The following is a 27,230-nucleotide window of genomic DNA, read 5'->3' on the forward strand; positions in this document are numbered from 1 at the left end:
GGTCCAAACCACACTTGCTCCGGACTTTGTCAAATAAATACCTTTGCTGCTCAAAAGACCAAAAGCTTCTGGGCAGTTTCTTTACTGGATTTCTCAGATTCACAATATACAATCACCCACTGCAGCCCAGCTGTTTAACTTCCTGGTCCACCCTGTCTTGGTCTTGATGCTGACAGATTTCCTTCTGACAATCATCATTCTATGGATGTGGTGGAGGATTAAGACCATAGTGCAACAAGTACATGTGCTCTGGACTGTACAAAGGGTAATGCAAAAGAATTTGCATTAGTTAAAAGAAAAGGGGAGAAGTGAAATAAAAACAAGATAAAATAGAATAAAAAATTAGCTATGTTAGTAATATTTACCTATGTTAAGTGTGACTTTGCAAAATTCTAACTGCTTGAAAGAAGGCTGCTGCCCAAATTGTGGGCAATTAAGATAAAGCTAGCTTACACAAACAAAAAGGATTGTCAGGGAAAGTGGGAAAGACTTCTAGCATGTAGTATCACAAGGGAGACAGAAGAGGGGTGGGGGAAACCTAAGCTGTTTGAAATGATAAAACTTTATGTAACTACTCTATAGTAATAAGAATGCACAGGGGGGTTGAAATCCCTGCATCTTCCTGGCAGTAATAAAAGTGTGCTTTACATATTGTTTAAGGATTTCTTTGAATCAATACCTAATAGACTGAAGGGATGCTGGCAAGTACAAAGCATGCTTCTAAGCTACTCTACTTGACACGCAGGAGCCTTATGAGTAGATATTTAGTAGATAAAGCTATTACATTAAAACTTCGAGGCAGCTTAGTCACCATCTGGTGCTAAATAGGTGCACGTGTGTGTTTTTAAGTCAGGGACAGGGCCAAGAGGAGAGGCTCGCAAAGGCAGCCCGGACGTGGGACGAGTATCTCCCAGGGCAGGCCAAAGCGAGCGGGGAGGCAGCCCCAGGGGAGTGGGGGTGTCCATCTTGTGCCAGCTCCGCTCAGGTGCTGCGAAGGGCGGAGGATGAACCGCGGCAGCGCTTCTGCCCCCGCCTCCTCTGTGAGCCGGGCCTGTCGTGATGCTGCGGCGTGCTGCACAGGCGCTGCAGCTACCAGTGCTTATTGTATCCGGCCGGCGTCTTCTCTCTCTCCACCCTTCCCCCCCTTTCCGCCTACCCGCCCTCTCGAAGCCGCCGCGGTCGGTGCTGCCATCGCCACCGTTGCTACTGTGCACATCCTCACTGCCCGCTGTGCGCCGACCGGCAGTTCCTCCGATATCCCCGGCTGCTCCATGAAGCCATGGCAGCGGCCAATTTCAGCAAGGTTCAGATAGGGATCTACGTGGAGATCAAGCGCAGCGATGGTCAGTGGGGCAGGGGCGGCGGGAAGGGCTGTTTCGGCGAAGTGGTCGAGTGCCGCCGCCCCAGTGCGTGGCGCAGGCGGGGCGGGGAGGAGGCTGCGCGGGCTTCATTGTGTGCACGGGCTTCATTGTGTGCGCGAGGTTGGGAAGTGACCGGGCCTGGCGCGCGCTGCGCTTGTCGGGGAGCGCTCGCGCTTGTCGGGGGCTACCGATTCCACTGGGGGCAGGGAGGCTGCAGCAGGGAGAGGAGGCGACGAGGAGGTGCGGTGGCGGGATAGGGGCTGAAGTGGGGAAGAGAAGGGCGATGTGGGTGCGAGAGGAATGAAGCAGGGATGTAATGGGCTCATGAGGAAGGGGAAAACGGGACAAGTGTGGGGTGAGCAATGAGACGTGTGAGGTGGCTGTGGATGGGGTTGAGGTGATTGGTGGGAAAGAGGTGTGTGGAGGAAAGCCTGGGAAGGTGGGAGGGGATGAGGTGATGGAAGGAGGAAAGGCCTTCAATGCAAAGTAATAACTTTTTGTTTACTCTGGCATGTGAACCGTGTTCTGAAAAAATGACACAACAGTATGCTCTTACAGAAATGCCTTTAGACACTTTCATCGTTTGACAAAAAAGTTTGATATTATTATTCCAGTTGTTCCTTATGATTAAAATATACGAAGAGTGCTATTTATGCCCATGAGTTGTTATTTCTCTGTTGGGGATCCATTGTTTCTCATCTTGCTCAGTATCTCTTTATGAGAGGATGTATGGTGCTGACTAGGAATACACGTGAATAAAGGAAGTGTGTGTGTTAGGTTTAGGGTACTAATTTGTCATATTTGTCTGGAAAGAGAACTGAAATGGGAAGTTCACTGACTGAATCAATGGCAAGTCACTCGTGACTTCAGCTCTTCAATTTGAGTGGGACTATGTAATCTATTCTCAGCCTCTGTGAGATCTATGATACCTACTAAACAGGGGGGGGATTCTGCTGGGATTTTCTGGAAAGTTGGTTGTTTCCCCCCACCAGATTCAGGAGTTTGCAGATGTTTTTAAGGGAAGAAAGACCTGGAAATCAAAGGCACTGAAGTTAGCATGGTTTTGTCATGAGGCAGGAAACAATAATCCAACAAGCTTATTTATTCATGTCCCATACTGCAGTTCAACCATTCAATAAAATAATGGTCAGTGTTAGCTGGACACTATATTAAACCTAAACCCTCAATTTGTGCTTAATGGTTTGTGTGTCGTGTGAAGAATCTGATTGATCTGGCAGTTATTTACATAACTCTGTCTAAGGTTTCAGAAAACCTCACTGTAGCAACTTGTAAAACTGTTTTTTTCTGAGGCTTGTGTGAACTTCTAATAAATGTTGCTGTTTGTATTGTATGCCTTTGGAAAATAAGGCAAGAGACTGCTTGAATGCTTGGCTTCTCCCCCCCCCCCTTCCCCTGGGTTCTGCTCACTGTGATGTCAGAAGTGAGGACAGTAACTCTTGAACATAATAATTTTTATTTTCATTATTGTTAATGGTTTACATATTTTGCAGTATCACATATGTGATGCAGCACATTAAATGTATTACACATCAGTAGTATAGTAAGGGGATGCCTTCACAGCAGTTGCTCAAACTATAGGATTTGGAGCATTTGTGTTAATTTGGTCCTTGTGAGCAACCAGACTGCAGTGTCATACCAGAGTTAGTGAGTCCTGGTTATTGTGAGCTTTGTTTGTTTTTCATTGGGACTAGAGGAGGAGGTGCCCCATTATGACTCAGGCTACTGTTCTGTTCAGTCATTCTCTTTCCAGTAAACTGTAGGAGGAACTGTCCTAGGTATGTAGAAAGATATCAAAGGACAACCAGCACTAGATTGCATTTAGATTGCATTGCCTTTCAGAAGGTAGGTTTCCAATCTGAACTGTGGTTACACAGGCAATCGAGATGAATCTAGCTGCTTCTAACAGGGGGAGGCTCTTGTTGCCTGTCAACTGTGTTGTTCCTACAAACTCTTCCATCCAGTGTGGCCAATTGTCATGATTTAACCCCAGCCAGCAGCCAAGCCCCATGCAGGCAGTCACTCACTCCCCTACCAGTGGGGTCAGGGAGAGAATTGGAAGGGTGAAAGCTAGAAAAGTCATGGGTTGAGATAAAGACAGTTTAATAGGGAAAGCAAAAACTGTGCACGCAAGTAAAGCAAACCAAGGAATTAATTCACTGCTTCCCATGGACAGGCAGGTGTTCAACCATCTCCAGGAAAACAGGAATGCATCCTGCGTAACCTTACTTGGGAAGACAAATGCCATAACTTCAAATGTACCCCCTTCCTCCTACTTCCCCTCACTTTATATACTGAACATGATGTCATATAGTCTGGAATATCCCTTTGGTCAGTTGGGGTCAGCTGTCTCAGTTGCGTCTCCTCCCAACTTCTTGTGTACCCCCAGTCTCCTTGCCAGCGTGGCAGTACGAAAAGCAGAAAAGACCTTGACTCTGTGTAAGCCCTGTTCAGCAATAAAAAAACCGTGTCTATATTATCAACCCTGTGTTCAGCACAAATCCAAAACACAGCCCCATACCAACCACTGTGAGGAAAATTACCCTAACCAAAACCAACACAGCAATGATTTTTTTCTCTCTTTATTTAATACATTACTTGATTATTTGACCTTTAAAGAGCAGTATGCAGGACCATTATCTGTTTTTATGGAATTCCTAAAGTTGCAAAGCAACTAAGCCAGTGTTTGATAACATCTCTTGCTTTTTCTCCTGTGTCTGCAGTAGCATTAATATACCTAGAATGGGTATCTATTGTAACATGGACATATTTTAGTTTACCAAATTCAGCTATGTGTGTCATGTCTGTTTGCCAAATCTCATTGGTTCTTATACCTCAGTGATTAACCCCTTCTTTAGATGGCATGGGGGCAATTTACTGAGAGTCAGAACATGACATAATTATATCTCGAGCTTGATTTATTGTAATTTGGAATTGTCTTTTCAGGGAACGTGCATTTTGATGAAAAAACAGGTGGGAAATTTTAGCTTACTCGAGAGCTTTGGGCACTGTGATGGTCATAGCGGCAGCATCTGCTTTTTGGTTACCTTCCGCTATGGGTCCTGGCAAATCTGTGTGGGAGCGGACATGCATTATGTAAAAATCAAACTTTCTGTGGTTCACAAGGAACCATATAGTGCGTATTTCTGCAAAGAGACAAAGATTAGTGATATCTCGAAGGAAAGAGGCTTTGAGATGCAAAACCAAACCTGCAGCATAACATGAATCAGTAATAACATTAAGTGGTTGAGCAGAAAACAATTCAAAGGCTATATGGATTGCAGTAAGTTCTCGGACTCATACAGAACCTTGGTTTATGGTCTGTACTTTTTTGTTCCACTGTCCAGTGATAGGGTTTACCCATGCTACCACAGCTTTTTGTGACCATCCAGATGCATCAGTGAACACAGTGATGCCTTCCACAGGTTGTGGCCGGCAGTGGTGTGCAGTCATTAGAGGTAGGTTCCCCACTTCTGCCCAGAGTCTGTGTTTGGGGAAGTGGATAGAAATGTCACCATTGTAGTTTGTTAATGCAGTCTGGAACCCAGCATCCTCTGCAAGCAACCAGTCCAGGTTGTCTTTCGTCGCTGGAATGTAGATGATCTCGGGGTCCCGTCCGTCCAACTCCTGTAGACGTGCTCTGCCTTTAATGATAAGCTTAGAGAACATTTCATTAAAGGTCCAAACAGTTTTGGGTGGTGTGTGGGGCAGAAATAACCATTCAATAATCCTGAGAGGGTCAGATTCCATCTGATCCCATTGAAACAGTATGGCAAAAGGCTGGAATTTGCTGGAGACAAGTGCAAGGCAGATATGTAGGTCAGGGTGTTGCCGTCTGCCTTGTTTGTTTTCAATCGCTTGAGAGCATACCTTCAGGGCTCGTTTAGCTTCGGTCGTCAGAGACCAAGTGGAGGTTAAAGTCGAGTCTCCCTTGAGCAGTTCAAAGAGAGGGTGCAACTCCTCTGTGGTTATTCCTAGTATCGGTCTGAGCCAGTTAATACCTCCTAATATTTGCTGCAAGTCATGTAATGTCAGAGTGTCTTTTACCTTAAGAGTCAGTGGCTGTGGCACAATTTCTTACTGTGTGATTCTCCATCTGAGGTAGGTCCAGGATTGAGTCTTCTGGATCTTTTCTGGATTGACCTGTAACCCTGCTTCTTGAACAGCATTGGTTAAAGTAGTCATAATAGGTGGTAAATCAGTTTCTTGGGCAGTAGCTACTAGGATACCATCCATATAGTGATAAATAATAGCAGAAGGGTAGAGTTCCCAGACAGGGCGTATGGCTTTGGCAACCACTGTTTGGCAAATAGTTGGACTATTCCGCATGCCCTGTGGGAGAACGACCAAGTGGAACCTTTTCATAGGCTCTGCATGATTGAGGGAAGGAACTGGAAAGGCAAAGCGAAGGGCATCACTTGGATGCAGGAAAATAGTGAAGAAACAGTCTTTCAGGTCAATTACCATCAGTGACCATCCTGCAGGGAGCATGGCAGGTGAGGGAAGTCCTGGTTGTAGCGCCCCCATTGGCTCAATGACTGCATTGACTGCTCTGAGATCTTGTAGCATTCGCCACTTGCCACTTTTCTTAGGGACACAAAACACTGGGGTATTCCACGGGCTAGAAATTGGTGCTATGTGGCCAGCATCCAGTTGTTCTTGGACTAAGTTTTGCAGTTGAACAAACCGTTCCTTTTTCAAGGGTCATTGATCAACCCAAACGGGGTCCTCTGTTTTCCATGTCAGTTTAATAGGTTCGTGGAACGGCTGATCAATGGCCCTTAGTGAAAAATCTGAGTGTCTTTTGTCTGGTTATCTTCTGCCACAATATGTATTACAGTGCCAAATTGACCCAAGACATCCCTTCCCCACAGGGTACAAGGAATGGGAGCTATGAAAGGTGCAACTCTGGCTATCTGCCCCTCTGGCCCCAGAACGGTGGGCAGATGAGCACTTTGCCTGGGCCTTTGCATGCCTCCCACCCCCTGAATAGACGCTGCAGGGAACACCATGGTCCAGTCAGACGAAAACTCTGTATCCTTTATGATAGTAACATCAGTCCCTGCATCTACCAAGCCTTTAAACTCGCGTCCGTCTATTTGGCAAACCAGCATAGGCTGAGAGGCAGAGATCGTCTTTGTCCAAAATATTTGTGGTTCACCTGTGCTCCCAAAAGCCCCAGAGCCTCTCTCCCTCTCCCCAGGTGGTGACAAGGTGTAGAAGGGTATTAGCTGAACCAGTCTCTGCCCTTCAGGTATGTAGCAGGGCGGTACTGGTGTCCATGCCATGATTTGGATCTCACACAGAGAATCCGAATCAGTAACTCTGGGTAAAACAAACAAACCCATTCTCGTGGTAGAGGAACGGCCGATTAGGAGTCCATGCACCCTCGGGTCTAGAGGTCCCCACACCCCAGTTGGTATTAAAACCACATCTGTGGATGTTATAGTTACTGGCTTCCTGGAGGCCAAGTCCAGGCCAGCGCGTCCTGTGGTGGCTGCGAGCAAATTGTGAGTTGATTGCTTGGGACCAAATTTATTTGATTTCAGGGGTCGGGCGACCTCGCACCCCGCCAGCAGTTTCCCAAGAACGCAGGACTGTTCCTGTGGTCAGCTCTCAACCTACAGTTACAAGCCCATTGCTTTCCCTTACAGTATTTGTGGTACACTGTGGAGGGGGCTTTTTAGGGTAATTCTTAACAGGATGATTAGTTTACCCACATCGATGACAGCCACCTTTTTCCTTTTCTCCATTATTTACTTTTAGCTGGGCGGCTAATGCCGTTGTTAAGGAAGCAGAGTGGTGGTCGGCAGAACCCACATTCTGGCAAGCTCACACCATTTCAGCAATCATGCAGCTTTCTCTTTTAGGTAGGGATTGCAAAGCTTGCCTGCAATGGTTATTTGCATTTTCGTATGCAAGCTGTTTAAAAAGCAAATCCCTGGCAGTGTCATCATCTACTTGTTTGTTTAGGGCAGTTTGTAACCGATCAAGAAATTTTGAGAATGGCTCAGTGGTTTCCTGTAAGATTTTAGCAAACGACAAGTTACTGTCTTTGTCTGTACTAGGAAACTTTCGCACTGATCTCAAAATCATTTTTGATATAACTTCATAAATCTCTTGTGGATAACCAATTTGGGTCCCAGGAGCTGAGTAAGCTCCCTCCCCTGCTAGATGATCAACAGTCATGCCTGCCTGTAAAGCACTCGGTTCATTTGCATAAGCGATGCAACTTTCCCAAAAGTCTGAAAGCCACACACTGTATTGGGTAATGCTTAAGGCCATTTTTAACAGTGTTTTCCAATCATGGGGAGTAAATACATATGTGCTACCTATCGTCTCCAAATAGGAAAACATATGGGACGAGGAAACACTGCTTTCTTTAACTATTAGCCTCAGGTCCTTAGTTACCTCATATGGTAAGCTTTGGAACTGAGGGTTTTGCCATGGTCAGTATACTACTGGACATGCATCTAGTATTTCCCAATCGCCCGATTTAACTGCGTCCTCTCGGCATCTATTCCAATTTCTCACATGCAACTCCGCATTCACAGATCTTTCCTCATTCAGAGCTACCGCGACTAACCCTTCTCCTGGGTCCTCCCTTGTATCACTTTGCGTCATCACTATCGACTTCTACCATAGGCGCATTACAAATTTACCACGCCACCGGAAGAGGAGGACACCCTCCAGCCGCGTGACTGGGATAGCATGGCTGCGCAGGCGAAAGACAGAGGCTCTTTTCCTGTTCCCGGGGGAACAAGATGGCGCCGCCCTTGTAACCATGTACTTCCATGTGACCAAGAACCTGCCACGGGCAAACGGTACCCGCCAGTCTGCATGTACTTCCCCAGACCCTCTCGACGCGAGTCCACTGTACATTCCTTGGTATTGGCCCCTTGGTCTGAACACCATACCTACCCCCCCCCTCCAGCCCGGCTCCTTTTCCCCTGGACCCGTGCACCCACGAAAAGTTTACTCTGAATTGTAACTCATAACGTTTCCCTCCCGTCCCTGGCCACAGTGAAACAACACTCCCTCTGAAACAAATCCTTCTCTTTCCCAGATTCTCTCCTCCGTCATGCCCAGTAAGACCCCCCACTGCCAGTTTCACTTTCTACTTCTATAAGGATTTTTTCTGCACCAGGGTTTGGGGGAGGGGGGGGAGGGATGTCTAGGGTTTAATCCTGCAGCTGAACTTGCCTTTTTTTGTGCAGTTAGTAAGGTGTTCATCACCTGAGTCCATGCAGGCAGATTTCTAAAAACCTTCATATCTCCGAGCATTGCTGCATGTCTCATTGTCCTTCCAATATTCCTGCCAAGCAGTCACTCTTAATGCTCCAGCCACTGGAGTTCTTGGTAATGCAGTAAGTTCACTAGTTTTTCTTCTTTAATTTCCCCTGAATGTCTCTTCAGTAGTGAATTTAAGGCTTCTGCATTTTCCTGTAATTCATGTGACTTTGTAGATCCCATGTTTCAGCTTTTCACCTGGGACAAAGACACAGGTTTCTCTTCTTCCTTCTCAAGAACTTTCCTCTCAAAACGTAGGCAATTTCCTACCAATTTTAGGCCTTTTTTGCACACTTTCTCCTAGCTCACCCGCGGTTCTTCCCGCCAACACCCATCAGAGGTTCCTTTCTCTGGTACCTGGCGTCTTCTTTGCTTTTTTATGGCAGACGTCCCTCAGCGTTAATGTAGGCTGGTGCCTGACGTCTGTTCTGTATTTTTTCCTGATGCAGGACAAGGTTTGTGCCCGTGTTCAGATCACCAAATGTAGCAGTCGTATTAATATAAGTAATGGGTCCTAAGGACCAGGCAGTGACACCAATGTGGTGTGTAAAGAATGCATGCTTTATTGAAAGAGTCAAAGGCTTATATAGTGGTTTCAAATGCTGACGTGTCACAACAAGTGACCTTATCAGCCAATCCTATACAAGCATTTAACTTCCCATGTGTGACAGAGTCCTTACAAACTACAACTCCCAGGATGCTTTGCTAGCACCCATCCTGTAACCAGACCCCACAATAGTCAGGGTTTCAAATTTACTATTGCTGATTGATCTAGTTGGTCCAACATTTAGGCCTACTTATCCAGTGTAGGTTCTCATATTGTTACATCCAGAGTTTCTGGGGATTGCTGGAGGAGGATGTGTCAAATTTTCTGTGTCCTTTTTCAAATAAGCTTTTAAGTGTTCGACTTTTGTTATGCAGTAAGTGTATTTTCACTGTAACTCCCAGATTCTCAGATATTTATGTAGGCCTTCTGTATTTTGTATAAATAGCTTTTGAATGACAAGAGTTGAAGTCCTGATCTTCAGCAAATCTCATGTTTGTTCCACAAGTGTGGTTAACACAGCATTACATACTGGCAATGATGTCTGTAGCTGTATATGGCTACTAGAACTGCACAACTTGTATTGTGGGTTTCCCTTTATGGAGGAATCTATCCTTCTGTTTGGTGGGTAAAATTATTGCTCTTTCCACCCACTCTCTATAATGGCTTGTTGCCTGGGTTTGTTGTCCCAAAAATAGGTTCTTTCACCCAATGTGCAAGAGGCAAATCCACACACACAGTTATTTGATTTATTTACAGTTCTGTGTAGAAAGGGATGATGGGTGGCAAATGCACAAAGCCAGCATGACAACTATCAAAACTTTTCACTATTTATACATTTCAACAAACAAAAGCATTAATGTTCATTGGTTGCAAGTTACATAGTTCTCTTATTAATTAGTATCCTATCTTCTATTGGTTAAATGATTCCCCGGAGCACAAAATCTGTAGCATTTTTGTTGGCTTGACCTGTGGAGTGTGCCACTGTGATTTATTTTTTTTTGTGCTTGAGAAATAAGTAACAGAATGGAGTAAATTCACTTCATTGTGGTGTTCTTGTTAAGGTTATTCCTTTGCAAATGTTATAAAATTTAATTTTTCTTTTTTTTTTTCTTAAACTTTTTTCCTATCATTTATTGGGTATCTTGTCTTCCTTACCACACCCTTATCCCTGCACAGGACCATCCTTAAGAGTCACACCATGTGCCTGAGAGTATTGTCCAAATGCTTCTCAAACTCTGTCAGGTTTGGTGCTGTGACCATCTCCCTGGGGAACCTGTTCCAGTACCCAACCACCCTCTGGGTGAAGAACCTTTTTCTAATATCCAACTGTCCCAGTTTAAATGAGACAGGGGTCTTTTGCTGAGGATGATTTATGAGAAAAGACCCAAACTCCTCCCTCTAAGCAATTATAAATCCAAAATTAAGAGGCTCCAATTGAGGGAAAACAAATTATGGAAAAGGAAAAAATAACAGCCCTTTATTAATAGGTATGTGTGTATTAGTAGAAACAATGAAAAGAAACTAGTAAAACAACCAAACAATACTCCTATACCCACAAATAATCCCCTTCAAAACCAAACCGATAAACAGGCAAAGGGAAAAAGTAAACAGTTCGATTTTGCGCCCTTTGGTGCAATTCCAACCACAGTGAACAGGGGGTACCGTTGGGTCACTGGAGATGCAGAGCTTGTAATGTCCTGTGCCAGTCACCAGGTGGCGCTGTGGGAATCACTGGTAGAAACACCCTCCGGGGTGTGTTGGAGAAACCAAAAAAACTGGGCTCCCCTTCCATTCCCACACACCGGGAAAGGGGAGAGGGGGAAAGGGAAACAACAACAAAAAAAGAAAATCCTCCCAATGGAAAAAAAACATAGATAACTCTTACTTACTCCGACTGGTAAATCTGCTCTGCACAGTTCTCTCTCTCCTCATGATTTGCACAAGGACCACTGCCAGGCAAAAAAAAAAAAAAAAACAGGAACAGGGAAAAAGGGAAAAACCCCCAGAAAAACAACTCCTCCCATACGAGAAAAAAAAAACCAGGCAAATGGAAAGCAAGTCCCGAGCAACAGGAACCACCAACCTCCACTCTGACCTGTGTTCCAGCCATCCCCAGCACACCAACTCCTCCCTCTGTTGCCCAGGAGACGAGAGAAAAAAAAAGTAAACAGTAGCCCCCTCATCTCCCCTGTTTCCTAGGAGACTAATCTCTCATCAATTAACCAACCGGCCATTCCTTTTGTGGGCTGTGAGTGCTCACTTAACAACCCTGCACACAGGGGCAGGGGGAAGGGAAAAAAATTCCTGCCAGGTTTCCAAGAACTAACTAAACCATGACACCAACCTAAACCTCCTGTGACATAACTTCAGACCATTCCCTTGGGTCTTGTCACTGGTCACCACAGAGAAGAGATCACTCAGTGCCTGCCCCTCCTCTTCCCCTTCATGAGGATGTTGGAGACCGCAATGAGGTCTCCCTTCAGTCTCTTCTTCTTCAAACTGAACAGACCAAGTGACCTCAGCCGCTTCTCATATGGCTTCCCCTCAAGGCCCTTCACCATCTTTGTTGCCCTCCTTTGGACGCTCTCTAAGAACTTAATATCTTTCTTATACTGCTGTGACCAAAACTGTTCAACCTATTGTGAACTCTAAAATATGGTGTTCACTATAAATATTCACAGTATGTTTAGTCATAGAGGAAAATAATTCAATGACTTTTGATAAGTTAAAGGTTTATGTTAATTTTTCATAATTCCTAACGTAATGCAAAAAGTAAGATACAGAAGTCCACAGTAAGGACTCCCAAGCAATCTTAACTTTGTCCAGTAGTGCAAATGTGTAGTTGTCCTGGTGTGCAGTCAGGTGCCACAGGGTTCCGAGTGGTGAGCATTTACATGTGAATCATTTCCCTATCTTGTATACTGTGCTATTAATATTGTTGTTGTTACTGTTTTTCTTTCTTATTTCATTACTGTTTCTAGTAAATTGTTCTTATCTCAACCCGTAATCTTTACCTTTAGTGGCTCCAATTCTCCTCTCCAGCCCACTTCAGGGGGAGGGGGAAGTGAGCAAGTGATGCGTGGTCTGGGGTGTTTCAGTGGGAACACTAAACCATGACAGTAGTAAACAAAATATATGATTGAGCATGATGGTGTTTATAATTTAAAGGGTTTTAAAGAAGACATTGCCTGAATAATCAATTTTGCATAATGCCTCTGTAGCAGTTAGAGATATCTGGAAGCCTAGATGCTTTCAGTGTGTATTTTCAGATGTGGGGTAGGTTTTTATGGAGCTGGAATACATTTCTTGTTATTTTTGTTCGTCTATTTCAAAAACATGAACAAACTTTCAGGTATATGAGCAATTATTTTTGTTTGCTTGAAAGCTTATCTATGTTTTCCAGTTTTACCACTTGTGTCTTTTCAGAAGGGAATGTTTTCTTGAATTTCTTTTTAGTTTTTTGAGGAGGGAATAGTTACAGTTTCTTCTAATGTAATTTTTTTAACTTGCTTGCAGTTGTATATTCCAAACCTCTGGATTTATTTGGACTTGGTATTTGGGGTTTCATTTAAATTGTTCTCAGTACTAAACTGAACATAGACACTAAAAAAAATGTTCCTGACTACAGTGTTTGGACCAATATTTACTGTGTTTTGGTTGAGATTTTGATACTTAAAACTGTTAGACACTCATCCTAATTAAGTTAACTACAGTTACTTTTGACTAATGGTGTGATTCCACAGCTGTTTAGGATTAACTCTGTGCTGCTTTTGTCTGTCCACTGTGTCAGTGTTAGTTTTTAGTTAAATTTAGGGAACTAAACCTATGGTAATTCAGATGTAGATTACCTTAAACTGATGTTAGTTATAGCCATAAATCTGTTCATATTGTATATGTACAGGCACATGCACTATTTCTTCTCTTTTTTTTCCCTCATTCCTCTCCTTATAATGTTCAGTTGATATACTGCTGTTTTAGTACTGTTTCTTATTTTCACTTGAATAATTAAAAAGCCTATAGCTTGCTATAGTGTTCCAAATAGAGAGACAGGTGGTTGACCTGATTTTTCTACAACTCTGACCTCTGTAAAGGGACACTTTGAATTCTGTATTAAGTGTTTAGCTATAAGACAGTACTGGGTCTGATACCCTTGAAATGCATTTTCTGCATATCCCCAGAAAGTATCATGATAAACAGATAAGTTGAGGCTTAGAACATCCATAAACCATTGATTTACTGTGAGACAGTGAAGTACACCTGTTATGTTAAATGCTTTTCTCAAGTGCAACTGCTATTGGAGGCAGAATACAGGGCTAGATATTCTTGTCTCGTGCAACTCTTCTCTGTGCCTTGTAATTGCTCCTGGAAAACAGCAGCCATGGGTAGTTCTCTGGGAGGGTGTTATGAAGATGGCATTGCCCTTTCTCTGTTGAAGAGTGTTATGTGGAATTAATTTTGCAGACTTTGGTCATTGTAGCGACTGAAGCATGGACCCAGGTTGTATGGACAAACTGAATCGTTTATTGATTATAAACTTTGATAAATATAGGGTTTTGGGGAAGGAGCATGCATGCCAGTACTTTTCCATTACAGGTGCGCAAGCAGTTTTCCATTATGGTTACCCAGGATGATTTTTCAGTGCCCACAGCAGTAAGTTTTGCAAAGAAAAGTCATTATTTTGAGCCCATGTTGTTTAAGCAGGCATTTCATCACTTCATAAACTGTCTTTTGTTCTGAGAACATTTTAGACCCCATTTCCTAAACAGTCTTTTGTTCTGGACACTTATCTGATACTCTTTTTATTCTGGGGCTCTTTTCTGGCCCCTGGGCACTATACGGCCCTAGTCAGCAGCCGCTTACCGTCTGTCCAGCAGAAAGGTACTATTCAGTGTGCTTCTCTTCCAGTTCGGCTGCGCGTCACTACCGGAACAGGACCGTCATGTCCTTGCCTTTATTCCCGTCCAGGTTCCAGTCCCTGTTTGGGCGCCATTTGTATCAACTGAGGCATGGACCCAGGTTGTATGGACAAACTGAATCATTTATTGATTACAACCTTTGGTATATATAGGGTTTGGGTAAGGAACATGCATGCCAGTACTTTTCCATTACATTCATAGCCAGGGTTTGGGGGAAGGGACACACAAAAGGTACTTTTCCATGAAATAGGTAAGCAAGCAGTTTTCCATTATGATTAAAACCACTGATGGGGCAAAACAAAACCATAAAGACAACTATCATGCACTGTTTACAAGACTGTTAGTTTGTCTTGCTTATCACAGATGGTGCAAGACTTTAAGCAGTAAGTGCAAACAGTTCTTCCTTACTTTTGTTTAAATCCCATGACTTCTTGCTGAAATCTCATTTCTGCAGTGTCATGAAGAATTTGCATTCCCACAGGTCATTGCTAAGTATGTAAAACTAGATTTTACATCTGTTAGACAAAAGGCAATAAAGCTGTGTGAAAAATTACATTAAAATTAGCTTTCCTGGAAAAGGGAATGAATTTCTCAGACTTATACTTTTTTTTTTTTTTTTTTTAAGAGACTTTGAGGTGCTGGAGAATGTCCTGAGAAGGGCAACAAAGCTGGTGAAGGGACTAGAGAATGAGCGTTATAAGGAGCATCTGAGGGAGCTGGAGTTGTTTAGTCTGGAGAAAAGGAGACTCGGGGACCTTATTGCTCTCTACAACTACCTGAAAGGAGGTTGTAGTGAGATGGTGGTTGGTCTCTTCTCCCAGGTAACAAGTGACAGGACCAGAGGAAATGACCTCAAGTTGCACAAGGGGAGATTTAGATTGGATATTAGGAAAAACTTCTTCACTGAAAGGCTTGTGAAGCATTGGAAAAGACTACCCAGGGAAGTGGTTGAGTCACCATCCCTGGAAATCTTCACAAAACGTGTGGATATGGCACTCAGGGACATGGTTTAGTGGTAAAGATGGCAGTGTTAGGTTAATGGTTGAACTCGATGATCTTAGAGGTCTTTTTCAACCTTAATGATTCTATGGTTCTATTATTCCTTCTGCAATGCCGACTCTGTAAAACATAATTGTCTAATCCCAAGCAGTAACAAAGTGAGTTAAAGTAACAATAAATCTTTGACTTGGGTTGCATTTTTATCTGTGGGTGATCATGCTTTTCACACAGAGGAATGTTAATTGCTTTCAAGTTATCAATATATCTCAGTTTAACGAGACACAAGTGTTTTACTGAGGATGAGTTATGAGGAAGACCCAAACTCCTCCCTCTAAGCAATTGTAAATCCAAAATTAAGAGACTCCAATTGAGAAAGTGTGGAAAAAAGAAAAATAACAGCCCTTTATTAAAAGATATATGTGTATTGGCAGAACAACAATAGAACACATAGTAAAACAACCAGACAATAATCCTATACACAAAAATAATCCCCTTCAAAACAAACAAAAAAGGGTAAACAGTTCAGTTTGTACCCTTTGGCGCAATTCTAACCACAGTCAGCTGTTGGATCAATGGAGATGCAGAGCCTGCAGTGTTCTGTGCCAACCATCAGGTGCGCTGTTGAATCACCGGTGGTCACCACATGAGGGACCCCCGACTGTGCTAGAGAAGCTTAAAATGGAGGTCTTCCCTCCCCCTCACCGGGAAAGGGGAGAAAGGAGGGAAAGAAAAAAAATGTTCTTTCCAAGAGAACTCACTCTGTCTCCAGCTGGACCATATGTCTTCCCCTCTCCTTTGATGTGCACAAGAACCACTACCAAAAAAAAAACAAAACAAAAAAAACAGGAACGGAGGAGGGGAAGAGCGTGACCTCCTTCCTGAATAGTTCCTCTCCGATGAAAATCCAAGCAGGTTCTGGGTTGGGTAGAACTGAACTAGCTGGGCAACCAGGCTGAGAACAAAACCACATCGGAGCTCCTGCCACCCAGACCTTGTCCCAGCTCAGGCAACAACAAAGTCCCTGCTGTTTCCCAGGAGAGGAGAAAAAAAGTAAAAACAACTCCTCACCCCTCCCCACAGACTCTTGAGGGCCATCAACTTGGAATGTGGCTTTACTAACCACTTCTTTTGTGTTAGTCCATTGTCCAAGGCACAGCCAACCTGTCTATTTAACATCCCTTTCACACAGTGGGCAGGGGGAAGGGAAAATTCCTGCTTAGTTTCCCAGAACAAGCAAAACCATGACATAATAATACCACTGAAGCTTTGTCAAGTTCAAGTTTGAGTTTCTCATGGCTCCCATCAGGCACTGAAAGTTCTGTGTAATCCTAGGTATCAGAAGTGTGAGTATTTTTACTCTCTTCTGTTAGTTACAGTATAGTATGTTAAGAGTTGCCTTCAGTGGATGAACACACTGAATGTGTATGTGAGTGGAGGGAGGTAAAGCATGTGCTTTGTTTAAAGGTTTCTCTTTAGAAAGGAGGTGCTGTCCCAGTTTAAATGAGACAAGGGTCTTTTGCTGAGGATGGATTAGGAGGAAAAGACCCAAACTTCTCTTTCCAAGCAATTATAAATCCAAAATTAAGAGGCTTCGATTGAAGGAAAACAAATTATGGAAAAGGGAAAATAACAGCCCTTTATTAAAAGGAATGTGTGTATTAACAGGAACACGAAAAAAACCCAAGTAAAATCACTAAATAATACTCCTATACCCACCAATAATCCCCTTCAAGAACAAAACCGATAAACCGGCAAAAGGAAAATAGTTCAATTTCTTGCACCCTTTGGTGCAGTTCCAACCACAGTCAGCAGGGGGCGCCGTCGGGTCACTGGAGATGCAAAATTTGTAATGTCCTGTACCATTCACCAGGTGGCGCTGTTGGGTCACTGAAGGTGCAAAAACTTGTAGTGTCCTATTGTAGTCACCAAGTGGCGCTGTTGGATCACTGGAGGAGTAGAACTTGTAATGTCCAGTGCCCGTCACCAGGCGGCGCTGTGAGATCCTTGGCTACTGCCAGGTGGGGGGGAAAGAAGGGGAAGGAAAACAACAGCAATAAAACAGAAAGTTCTCCCAATGGAAGAAAACTCACAAACTTCAGCTGATTAGGGTCCGTTGTAAGAAGGGCCTGCAGCCAACCACAGCTGAGCCAAGAGCAGCAACCAGAACTCCCCTCCGACTAGAAAGAGACAAAGGAACCCGGCAGTGTCTGCAGCACGCAGCAGGCTCTCCCCCGGGCAGAGAGAGAGACTACCCTCTCCCCCCAGCCTCCACCCCCTTCCAGTCACACATCAACCAACTCCCCCCCTTCATTGTCAAGGAAACTAATCTCGGCCGTTAGTGGGCCAGAGCCGGTTCTTTTGTTCAACTAATGACCCATATACAGAGCACACACACACGACAGGGGGAAAGGAAAGAAAATTTCCTTGCTAAAATCGGAACTATGACAGGTGCATAGAATACTTGTTCCCTTGCAGAGTTTGGATCTAGAATTTTTGTTGCCCAGTGCTGCACATCTTGCAATCATTAAAATGTGTTACTTTCCCTTTGTGGCTGAACTACATAAGGAGTTTGAGGTGTATTCCAAACTGATCCATCAAAGTGTTTGCTAGAGATGCAGTCATGCATAATGATGTGGTGATGAGGATCTCTGTCTCTAGGACAAGGGCAGTGAAAATGAATTAAACTTTAAAAGCACATTTACACTTAGATTTTGGAAACTGCATGCACCATTTAAGAAGGATGTGAAGGTCCTCGAATGCATCCAGAGGAGGGTAACAAAACTGGTGAAAGGGCTGGAAGGTATGTCCTGTGAGGAGTAGCTGAGGACTCTGGGTTTGTCTAGTTTGGAGAAAAGGAGGCTTAGGGGTGACCTCATGGTTCCCCACAGCTTCTGGAGGAGGAGAAGTGGAGAGGGAGATACTGAGCTCTTCTCCCTGGGATCCAGTGACAGGATACATGGGAATGGTTCAAAACTGCATCAGGGGGACTTCAGACTGAACTTGAGGAAGTATTTATTTACTGAAAGTGTGGTCAAACACTGGAACAGGCTTCCTAAAGAGGTGTTCGATGCCCCAAGCCTGTCACTGTTTAAGAGGCATTTGGACAATGCCCTTAATAACATGATTTAACTTTTGGTCAGCCCTAAAGTGGTTAGGCAGTTGGACTAGATGTTCACTGTAGGTCCCTTCCAACTGAAATAGTCTATTTTAACTCCAGGTTTCTGATTCAATTTTGGGTTATGTTTGCATGTTCTTCTATACTACATTTATGATTGAACTTCCCAGGTCATCTTGACATTTTAATAGGATAGGAATCCAGGTGGTGATGAATGAAGTAAATATAAATCACAACCTGATGATTTTTAAGTTACAATAAACTTTCATCAAACTGTAGAGAAGAACTCTGGTGGTTATTGATGGCTCTATTGGTCACAGTGACCAGGAATTAGCTGAGCTTAAAATCATTGGTGTCGTGGTTTTGCTCTGGATCAATTTACTTTCACACCCCTCACACAATTACTATTAGTTGAGAGAAGGTTTATGCAGACAAAAGAGACTGGATTTGGGAAAATAATATTAACATTTATTACTAACAAGCTAAAACTAAAGAACTATATCTACAACAATTCTACTTAAGTACTATGTATTTACAGAAATATTTCTCCCCCCTTTATATCAGTCCAAGGAGGAGAAGTAGTCTCTTTCTCCATTCTCAGAGCTCCAGGTCTCTTCAATAACTGCAGCACTTTAAAGCTCTTCTGTTATCTCAGGATGACAACTCCTTTTCATCATAGCTGGAACTCTTTTTCTCTTGCTATGTGTTGGCCTCTAGGGCTGGGCCTACCCCATTCCTGGGCTAAGATCGGAGGCTGGGGGTTACCCAGGCCCTGAAGGTTTTCTCTTTCATGGACTTGCAAGGGGACACTTGCTTACCATGAATCTTCACCACAGGTTTACAAGGGATAATGGTTTTTGAGTCCACCCCTGTTTTCCTGTGGAGGTCCCTCCCCACGGGAGAACAGTCCTTGAATAGACCTCTCCGACATGGGTCTAGCATGGATCCCTCACTTGGATTCCAAGCTTACCCGAGCCGTTCTCACTCCGGCATAATCTTCTCTCTCAGGGTCATAAATCTTCAGCAACAACATGGATCCCACACATGGATCCCAACATCCCTACCCAAGCTGTTCTTGCTCCAGCGTAGGTTCTCTCAGGGTCACAAATTTCCAGCATCAGTATCATGGATCTCTCACTGAGATCCCAAGCTTACCCGAACCGTTCTCACTCTGGCATAAGCTTCTCTCTCAGGGTCATAAATCTTCAACAGCAGCATGGATCCCACACACAGATCCCAACATCCCTACCTGAACCATTCTTGCTCTAGTGTAGGTTCTCTCAGGGTCACAAATTTCCAGCATCAGCATCATGGATCTCTCACTGAGATCCCAAGCTTACCCAAGCCTTTCTCACTCCGGCATAAGCCTAATCCTTCTCAGGGTCATAAACCTTCAACAGGACTCTGCCTCATTTCAGTCCTTCTCATGAAGTCTCGGCTTCCTTGTATATCCACAATCTCCTTTGTGAGCCGCATGAGGGTCTCCTCACCCCAACAAACTTCTACAGGTGGCAGGGATTATTTTTCAGTCTTTTCCCTGTTGAAGGGAGAGAGCAAAAAGGGGGGAGAAACAGCCCTCCCTTCAAACTTCTCTCTCCTCTGGCTGCCAACTTCGACCTTGGAGGTCCCTTATCTCTCTGCTGGAATTCTTTCTGTAGCGTTTCTCATCCAAGCAGTCAACCTCTGAAGTTTTTTTTCTTCCACTCTCTTACAGGAGAGAGAAGGGGGGCTTCAGTGCCACACCTGCCCCCGGCCCAGAGCCGGGGGAGGAGAAGGCCTGGCCCCCACCTGGGGCTTACCGCCGCTCCTACATGGCTACCAATTTCAACTGCGCATCCACCTTCTCTTCCGTTTTCTTAAATATGTAATTAACGAAGGCGTTACTGAGAGTTTTGATTGGCTTTTTGTCCGGAAATCCACCTGGACAAAACCATCCTCAGCCCCAGGGACAGGCTGGTGGGCAAAACCACGACAATTGGCCATAGGAGATAAACTGCCAGCAAAACTTTGTCCCTGGATATGGGGATAACAAACTTGTTGCTGAAGAAGCTAGTTGACTCAGTGACTGAACCAGTGAAAGGCTGGGGATGTTGTCTACCTGGACTTCAGTAAAGCCTTTGACACTGTTTCCCACAGCATTCTCCTAGAGAAACTGGCTGCTCATGGCTTGGACAGGTGTGCTCTTCACTGGGTAAAAAACTGGTTGGATGGCTGGGCCCAGAGAGTGGTAGTGAATGGAGTTAAATCCAGCTGGCATCTGGTCACTGTGGTGTTCCCCAGAGCTCAGTTTTGGGGTTAGTCCTGTTTGATATTTTTATCAATTATCTGGATGAGGGGATCGAGTGCACCCTCAGCAATTTTGTGAATGACACCAAGTTGGATGGGAGTGTTATTTGCTGAAGGGTAGAAGGCTCTGCAGAGGCAACTGGACAGGTTGGATTGATGGGTCGAGGATAATGTTATGAGGTTCAACAAGGCCACGTGCTGGGTCCTGCACTTGGGTCACAACAACCCCCTGAAGTGCTACAGGCTTGGGGATGAGTGGCTGGAAAGTGACCTGTCAGAAAAGGACCTGGTGGTGCTGGTTAACAGTGCCTGAACATGAACCAGCAGCATGCCCAGGTGGTCAAGAAGGCCAATGGCATCCTGGCTTGTATCAGCAATAGTGTGACCAGCAGGACCAGGAAAGTGATTGTCCCCCTGTACTTGGCACTGGTGAGGCTGCACCTCAAATCCTGTGTTCAGTTTTGGGCCCCTCACTACAAGAAAGGCATTGAGGTGCTGGAGCATGTCCAGAGAAGGGCAATAGAACTGGGGAAGGGTCTGTAGCACAAATCTCATGAGGAGAGGCTGAGGGAGCTGGGGATGTTCAACCTGGAGGAAAGGAGGCTCGGAGGGACCTTCTCACTCTCTACAACTAACTGAAAGGAAGCTGTGGTGAGGTGGGGGTCCTTTTCTTCTCCAAAACACCAAGCAATAAGACAAGAGGAAACAACCTCCAGTTGCACCAGGGGGTCCATGAATGCTGGTCATTTTTTAAGAGCCATTTCTTAAGCGTGCAGGAGCAGGCAATTCCAAAGTGTCAAAAGTCAGGCAAGCAGGGCAGAAGGCCGTCTTGGCTGAGCAGGGATCTTCTCCTAAAACTTAGATGGAAAAGGAAAGTATATGGATGTTGGAAGCAGGGACAAGGAACACATGAGGACTACAGAGATTGCTGTTCAGCATTGTGCAGCCAAAGCTTGATTAGAGTTCAAACTGGTCAGCACTGTGAAGGATAACAAAAAGTAAAGGAAGATCAGAGATAGCATTGACCTGTTACTTGATGAGGTCAGTCACCTCACGAATAGGGACATGGACAAAGCAGAGAGGTTTAATGCCTTCTTTACCTCTGTCTTTAAAACTGATCTTGGGCCCTGGGACCACCAGAGCCCTGTGTTGGAAGACTGTGACTGGAGGGGAGGATAAACTCCCAGCCAACTCTGAACTTGTGCAGGATCTGCTGCTCCATCTGGATCCCTATAAGTCTATGGGGCCAAATGGGATTCATCCCAGGGTACTGAAAGAGCTGGTTGATGTTATCATGGGAGCTCTCCATTATTTTTCAACAGTCCTGGGAGTCTTGAGGGGTCCCAGTTGACTGGAAGCTGGCAAATGTTGCCCCAACTTTCAAGAAGGATAGGAAGGATGACCCCGGTAATTACAGGCCTGTCAGTCTCACTTCAGTGCCTGGTAAAATTATGGAAAAAGTTATTCTGGGAGTATTTGAAAAACACTTGAGAGAAAATGCAGTCATTGATCACAGCCAGCATGGGTTCACGAGGGGAGAGTCCTACTTAACCAACTTAATTTCCTTTTATGACAAAGTCACCCACCTAGATTATCAAGGGAAGCCAATTGATGTGTTTTGGTTTTTTTTAATTTTAGCAAAGTTTTGGTTTTTTCTCTCACAGTATCCTTCTTCACAAAATATCCAGCATACAGCTAGACAAGTCTATAATAGACTGAGTGAGTTGGCTGATGGATTGAACTGAAAGGGTTATAGTAAATGGAGTTACATCAGGCTGGCAGTTAGTCACCAATGGGATTCCCCAGGGCTAAATTTTAGGGCCAGTGGTCTTTAATGTTTTTTTAAATGGTCTGGATGCAGGAGTCAAATGTACAGTAAGTAAGTTTGCTGATGATACTAAACTAGGAGGTGCTGTGGACTCCCTCGAGGGTAGAGAGGCACAGGGTGCATCAGGCACAGCATCACCAGCTGGTCAAGGGAGGTGGTTGTCCCCACTCTACTCTGCACTGGTACAGCCCCACCTTGGGGCAGTTTTGGGTGCCACAATATAAGAAGGACATCAGACTATTAGAGTGTGTCCAGAGGAGGGCAACTAAGATGGTAAAAGGTCTCAAGGGCAAGACTTATGAGGAGTGGCTGAAGTCACTTGGCTCATTCAGCCTGGAGAAGAGAAGGCTGAGTGGGGACCTTGTCACAGTCTACAACTTTGTCAAGAGGAGCAGTGGAGGGGGAGGTGCTGATCTCTGTCTGGTGACCAGTGATAGGACATGAAAAAATGGAATGAAACTACATCAGGGGAATTTCAGATTCAACATTAAGAAAAGGTTCTTCACTGAGAGGGTGGTTGGTCACTAGAACAGACTCTTCAGAGAAATGATCATGGCACAAAGCCTGTCAGAGTTCAAGAGCATCTGGATGATATGGTTTAGTTTTAAGTAGCCCTGTGAGGAGCAGAGAGTTGTTGTAGTAGTCAGGATGGCCAAAAAAATAAAAGCCAGGCACAGTGTGATGATGATCCAAAAGTCTGCTTTATTGCTCAGTTCAGTCTTACTTATACACACTCTGCTAACAGAACCTTATATACCTTTCTATTAATAACTCTCTATCTATGGTCTATTATTAACCCTTACACACGATTGGATATTCACACCTTATTTACATTCTTCTCTCACTGGTCAGTTTTGGCACCTTCTCAAATCTTTCACTGCTCCTGTGAATTCCTCAGGGAAACGGCTTCAAAGTGTCTAAATCAAAATCCTTCTCCTCTATATCCTTCATCAGGGGGTCTGCGGACCCGCTGCCTACCCCAACAGGGAGTTGGACTTGATGATCCTTATGGGTCCCTTTCAACTTGAGATATTCTATCATTTGAACTAAAATAATACTCAAAGTTTACTTATTGATTTTAGCTTGATCTTTTAGAACCTTGTTAAGATAAGGGGAAAATACAGACTTTAAACTTATATGAAACTAAAGGCTTCTGACTTTTAACCAGGAGCAACAGTTGGCAGCTCTGTAATAAAGTAGGTAATGGTAAATATTCTTACTAAATGTAACATTGTAAAGTAAGAGGAATTAAAGAAAATCAAAGCAACAAACAAAAAAACGTCCCTATTTGACAGGGTAGGTCATAAATGTCAAATGGTACCAGTCATAAACATCTTTAAAACATCTTTAAAAGGGGCAAGTAGAAATTTTCTATGTGATACATGAAGCTATTGTTTCTAGACAGCTACTGTCAGCTTCAGAGAAAGCAGAGTAAATCATGAAAAGGAGGTATCTGCCATGAACAAAATGAGAAAGGGGGAAGGGAGGGAGAAGACTGGCTAAATCATCTCAATCTTTTAGCAGTCAGTATTCACTGCACTATTTTAATCCACTACAATCTTAAATCTTGTTTTAGGAAAACTAAAAATATTTTAACAACTACTAAACCCCAGTGCTGTTTGAAAGAGATACTTGACTTAATCTCCCTTTGCTCCTACATAACATAACTGTATTGAAATTTATACTGAACAGAGAGGACTTTGATCTGTAAAAATATATAACGAAGGGTTCTGGAGAGGAACTTCCAGAAACAGTTTTTAAAGATTTTTAAAAAACTACCAGCAAAATTGTTTTAAAGGAGTCCAAAGAACTACTGACTAAATGTGCAAGGAGATGTTAAATTATTTTCAGTTTTATGGGAGTAAAAAAATACATATAAGAAGACATTGAACTATTCCCATAACTTGTTTATGATCTGTCAACTCATAGAAAAGATATGAATGTCGTTACCAGTGATTGAATGAAACCCTTTACTTATGCAGTGGTAATAAAAGAAAAATGTGATAGAGGATAGAAAATACTATCATAGCATATCTTGTTCTCATTTAAATAAAGTTGCAGTTCTAAGTGCTAATCTTCCTCAAATGTGAGAACTGCAGGGATTCATATAGGTCATAAAAGGGACCTGTGGGTGTTGGAAAACCTCACAGGAATGTTTAAAATTGGTGGATTTTTGGTTTGTTGTTTTTATTTTTTGTTTGGGCTTTCTTTATACTTTGGAAGGGAGGTTGCCTTGTGAATATATGATTGTTGCAGGGAGAATGCCGAAACTGAAACTAGTACACCATTGAAAGCTCAACAAAACAATATTTATTACAAAGTAGCCAACAGAACGAGAAGTCGAGAGACCAGAAAGAGAAGGGAAACAAGCCCCCAAGACAGCCCACCACTCACTCAGGTGTTACTTATGAGGTTATCTTACTGACCCCAAAATGCTTAGAATTCCCCATAGCAGAAGCTGCATCCCCGGTGTGTCGGAAGACTGGCATGATAACAAGCATCCTTGCCAAGGCAATGTTGTCCTCCATGTGAAGCTTGAGTCCTGCTCCCAGCAAGAGCTATCTGCTTTTTATACAATTAACCTATGATGTCTACCTGGGCAGGTGTGGCCAGCATCACCCAGCTAGAGGCCTTCAGTCCCTCCCCCTGTTATGTAAGTGGTACCCCTTCTGCACATGCATGTGTACATTGGAATTTCCCCATGACTGCATGCTACACCTCAGGGGGTCTTTCCTAAATGAGTCTGGGGGCTTACTTCATCCTCCTCCTCTTCACCTTCTACTTCAAATGCCCTTGGAGGGCTGTCAGCCAATAGTGAGACCCCAGTTAATTTCAGTTTATACAAGATGCTTCCTTCAAGAACAAAGTTCTCCTTTATCAGTGCTTGTTTTCTCATGACTTGGCAGGAAAAGAACAGACTCTCACAGGTGGCTGGGACAACACATAGACCAAAAATGGCAGCGTCTAATTAAGCACAAATACAATGACAAAATGATTACCTTATGAAAAGTGAATGAAAACTTTTGGTCTTTTCTCTATAAGACTTTTACTGAAAATGAAGAATGTGAAATTATTTAAAAAACTGTTGAAGTGTATCTGCCGTTTTGGAGGTTCCTCCTTCTCCTTAAAGTATGCTCACCACTACCATAAAGTGTGCCCCAGTGGATCAGACCAATAGTCCATTTTGCCCAACTGCAGTAAGAGAAACTATCTAGGGAAATCAGGTCAGCCTTGTCACTGTTTGCAGTCTCATGCTTTTGTCTTCCCCCAGTATCCAGAATTATATTTGCATTATTAGAAGTACAACTCTACCTAGTCCTAATAAATATCCATTATTCATTTATAGATCTATTGTCTGTGAATTTACTGAATACCTTTGTGACTATGGAAAAATAACAGAAGATTGGTGAGGACAATTGTAAACACACTCAAGTGACTTGCAGCTGGGGTGTAGAAAAACACATAACATGCTAGTTATTGTCTAGTCTTGTGTGTTTGACAAGTATAACATCTGTGTTTAGATAAAATAGGACTATGTTATCTAAAATTGAATAAAAAAATCTCTGGACAATTTTAGTACAGAAAGGTAGAGAGCAGTTCTTTAATTCTAGCGCTTTAAGGGAACAATAATAATAATGGCCAGTCTTCGCGAGTGAAGATCCGGGGAAGGTCTTTACACCTTCCAGCCTGCGCATTGGATTTTTTAGGTGAGACACAGTGTGCACGGAACTGAACCCACCCTTTAATCCTAAGGTTCATCTGCCGGGGCCAAGCGAGCTTGGATGGTGGCAGCGAGGTCCTCAGGACGTAGATGGGTTGCCTTTTTAAGGGCTAACGAGCTCCATCTGCCCGGGAGTGGCCCTGACCGGGAATCGAACCTGGGCCTCGGCGGTGACAGCGCCGCGCCCTTACCACTAGACCACCAGGGGCTCCAGGGAACAATATACACATTGCATATTCCCCTTCCCCGCATAGATTCTTACAACTTTATAACACTAGCTAGTTATAATATCTAACCATTACATCATGCATACACCCAGTCCAAAAATTGTCCATCCTTTGGGACCTCCCTCAGGCACATCTCCCAGATTTCAGTCAGTGGTCCCAAAAAGACCACCCCTTCCTCCCATGAAGGAGGACTCTGCTCTGCTTGGAGGAATTTCAAGGTTTCTGGGTCGTCTTTGAGTAGTTTTGACTAGGCCATGTCAAACAATGTGCCTACTATGTTTTTTCTAGGTACATTCTCTACAGATAAGATATTCTCTGTCTTGCTAAAAAAATCTCTATCTATTAAAATCCTTGACAAGAAACATTAAACAATATTTCAAAATTTGGTACAAGGGTGATTAGCTAAGAGTCCTATTTTAACATAAGTTCTTATAAAGTGTTAAGAAGCTGTGCTAAAATCTATAAAAAGTGCATTTAAGGCATCACTGTAATAGACTTAGTAGCATCCCATCAAACATGCTTAAGATTCCTGCTTTGCTGAAGGAAAGATGAAAGTAAAGTAGTAAATTACACCTGGGCGAATGTTGTGGTTTGACCCCAGCTGGCATCTAAGTACCATGCAGCAGCTCACTCACTCTCCCCTGCCAGGGAGGAAAATCAGAAAAAAAGTAAAACTCAAAGGGTTGAGATAAGAACAGTTTAATAATTGAAACAAAGTAAAATATAATGCTAGTAGTACTAATTATAATAATAATTGTAATGTAAATGAGAAAGAGGAATAATCATAGAATCACAGAATGGTTTGTGTTGGAAGGGACTGTAAAGACCATCTAGTTACAACTCCCCTGCCATAGGCAGGGATGCCACCCACTAGATTGGGTGGTTCAGAGCCCCATCCAACCTGGCCTTGAACACTTCCAGG

At 43.6% G+C, this 27,230-nt stretch overlaps 1 protein-coding gene across 4 annotated transcripts in view; it reads left to right on the plus strand.

Moving 5' to 3' along the window:
• The first annotated feature begins 1,135 nt into the window (after nt 1–1,135).
• The window catches only part of LOC126651594 (kinesin-like protein KIF2A), a 102,474-nt gene continuing 76,379 nt past the window's right edge, over nt 1,136–27,230 (plus strand). For 3 of the 4 annotated variants that reach the window (XM_050337548.1, XM_050337549.1, XM_050337550.1), the window contains exon 1: nt 1,137–1,343. In XM_050337548.1, the coding sequence (XP_050193505.1) occupies nt 1,280–1,343 (64 nt within the window). In that variant the 5' untranslated portion in view covers nt 1,137–1,279. Of the gene's footprint in view, nt 1,344–27,230 lie in introns of all 4 variants that reach the window. The other variant, XM_050337551.1, reaches the window with a different exon arrangement.

Source organism: Myiozetetes cayanensis, unplaced genomic scaffold (genome assembly GCF_022539395.1).
Source record: "Myiozetetes cayanensis isolate MyiCay16 unplaced genomic scaffold, myiCay2020 scf69, whole genome shotgun sequence".
Classification (NCBI taxonomy): Eukaryota; Metazoa; Chordata; class Aves; order Passeriformes; family Tyrannidae; genus Myiozetetes; species Myiozetetes cayanensis.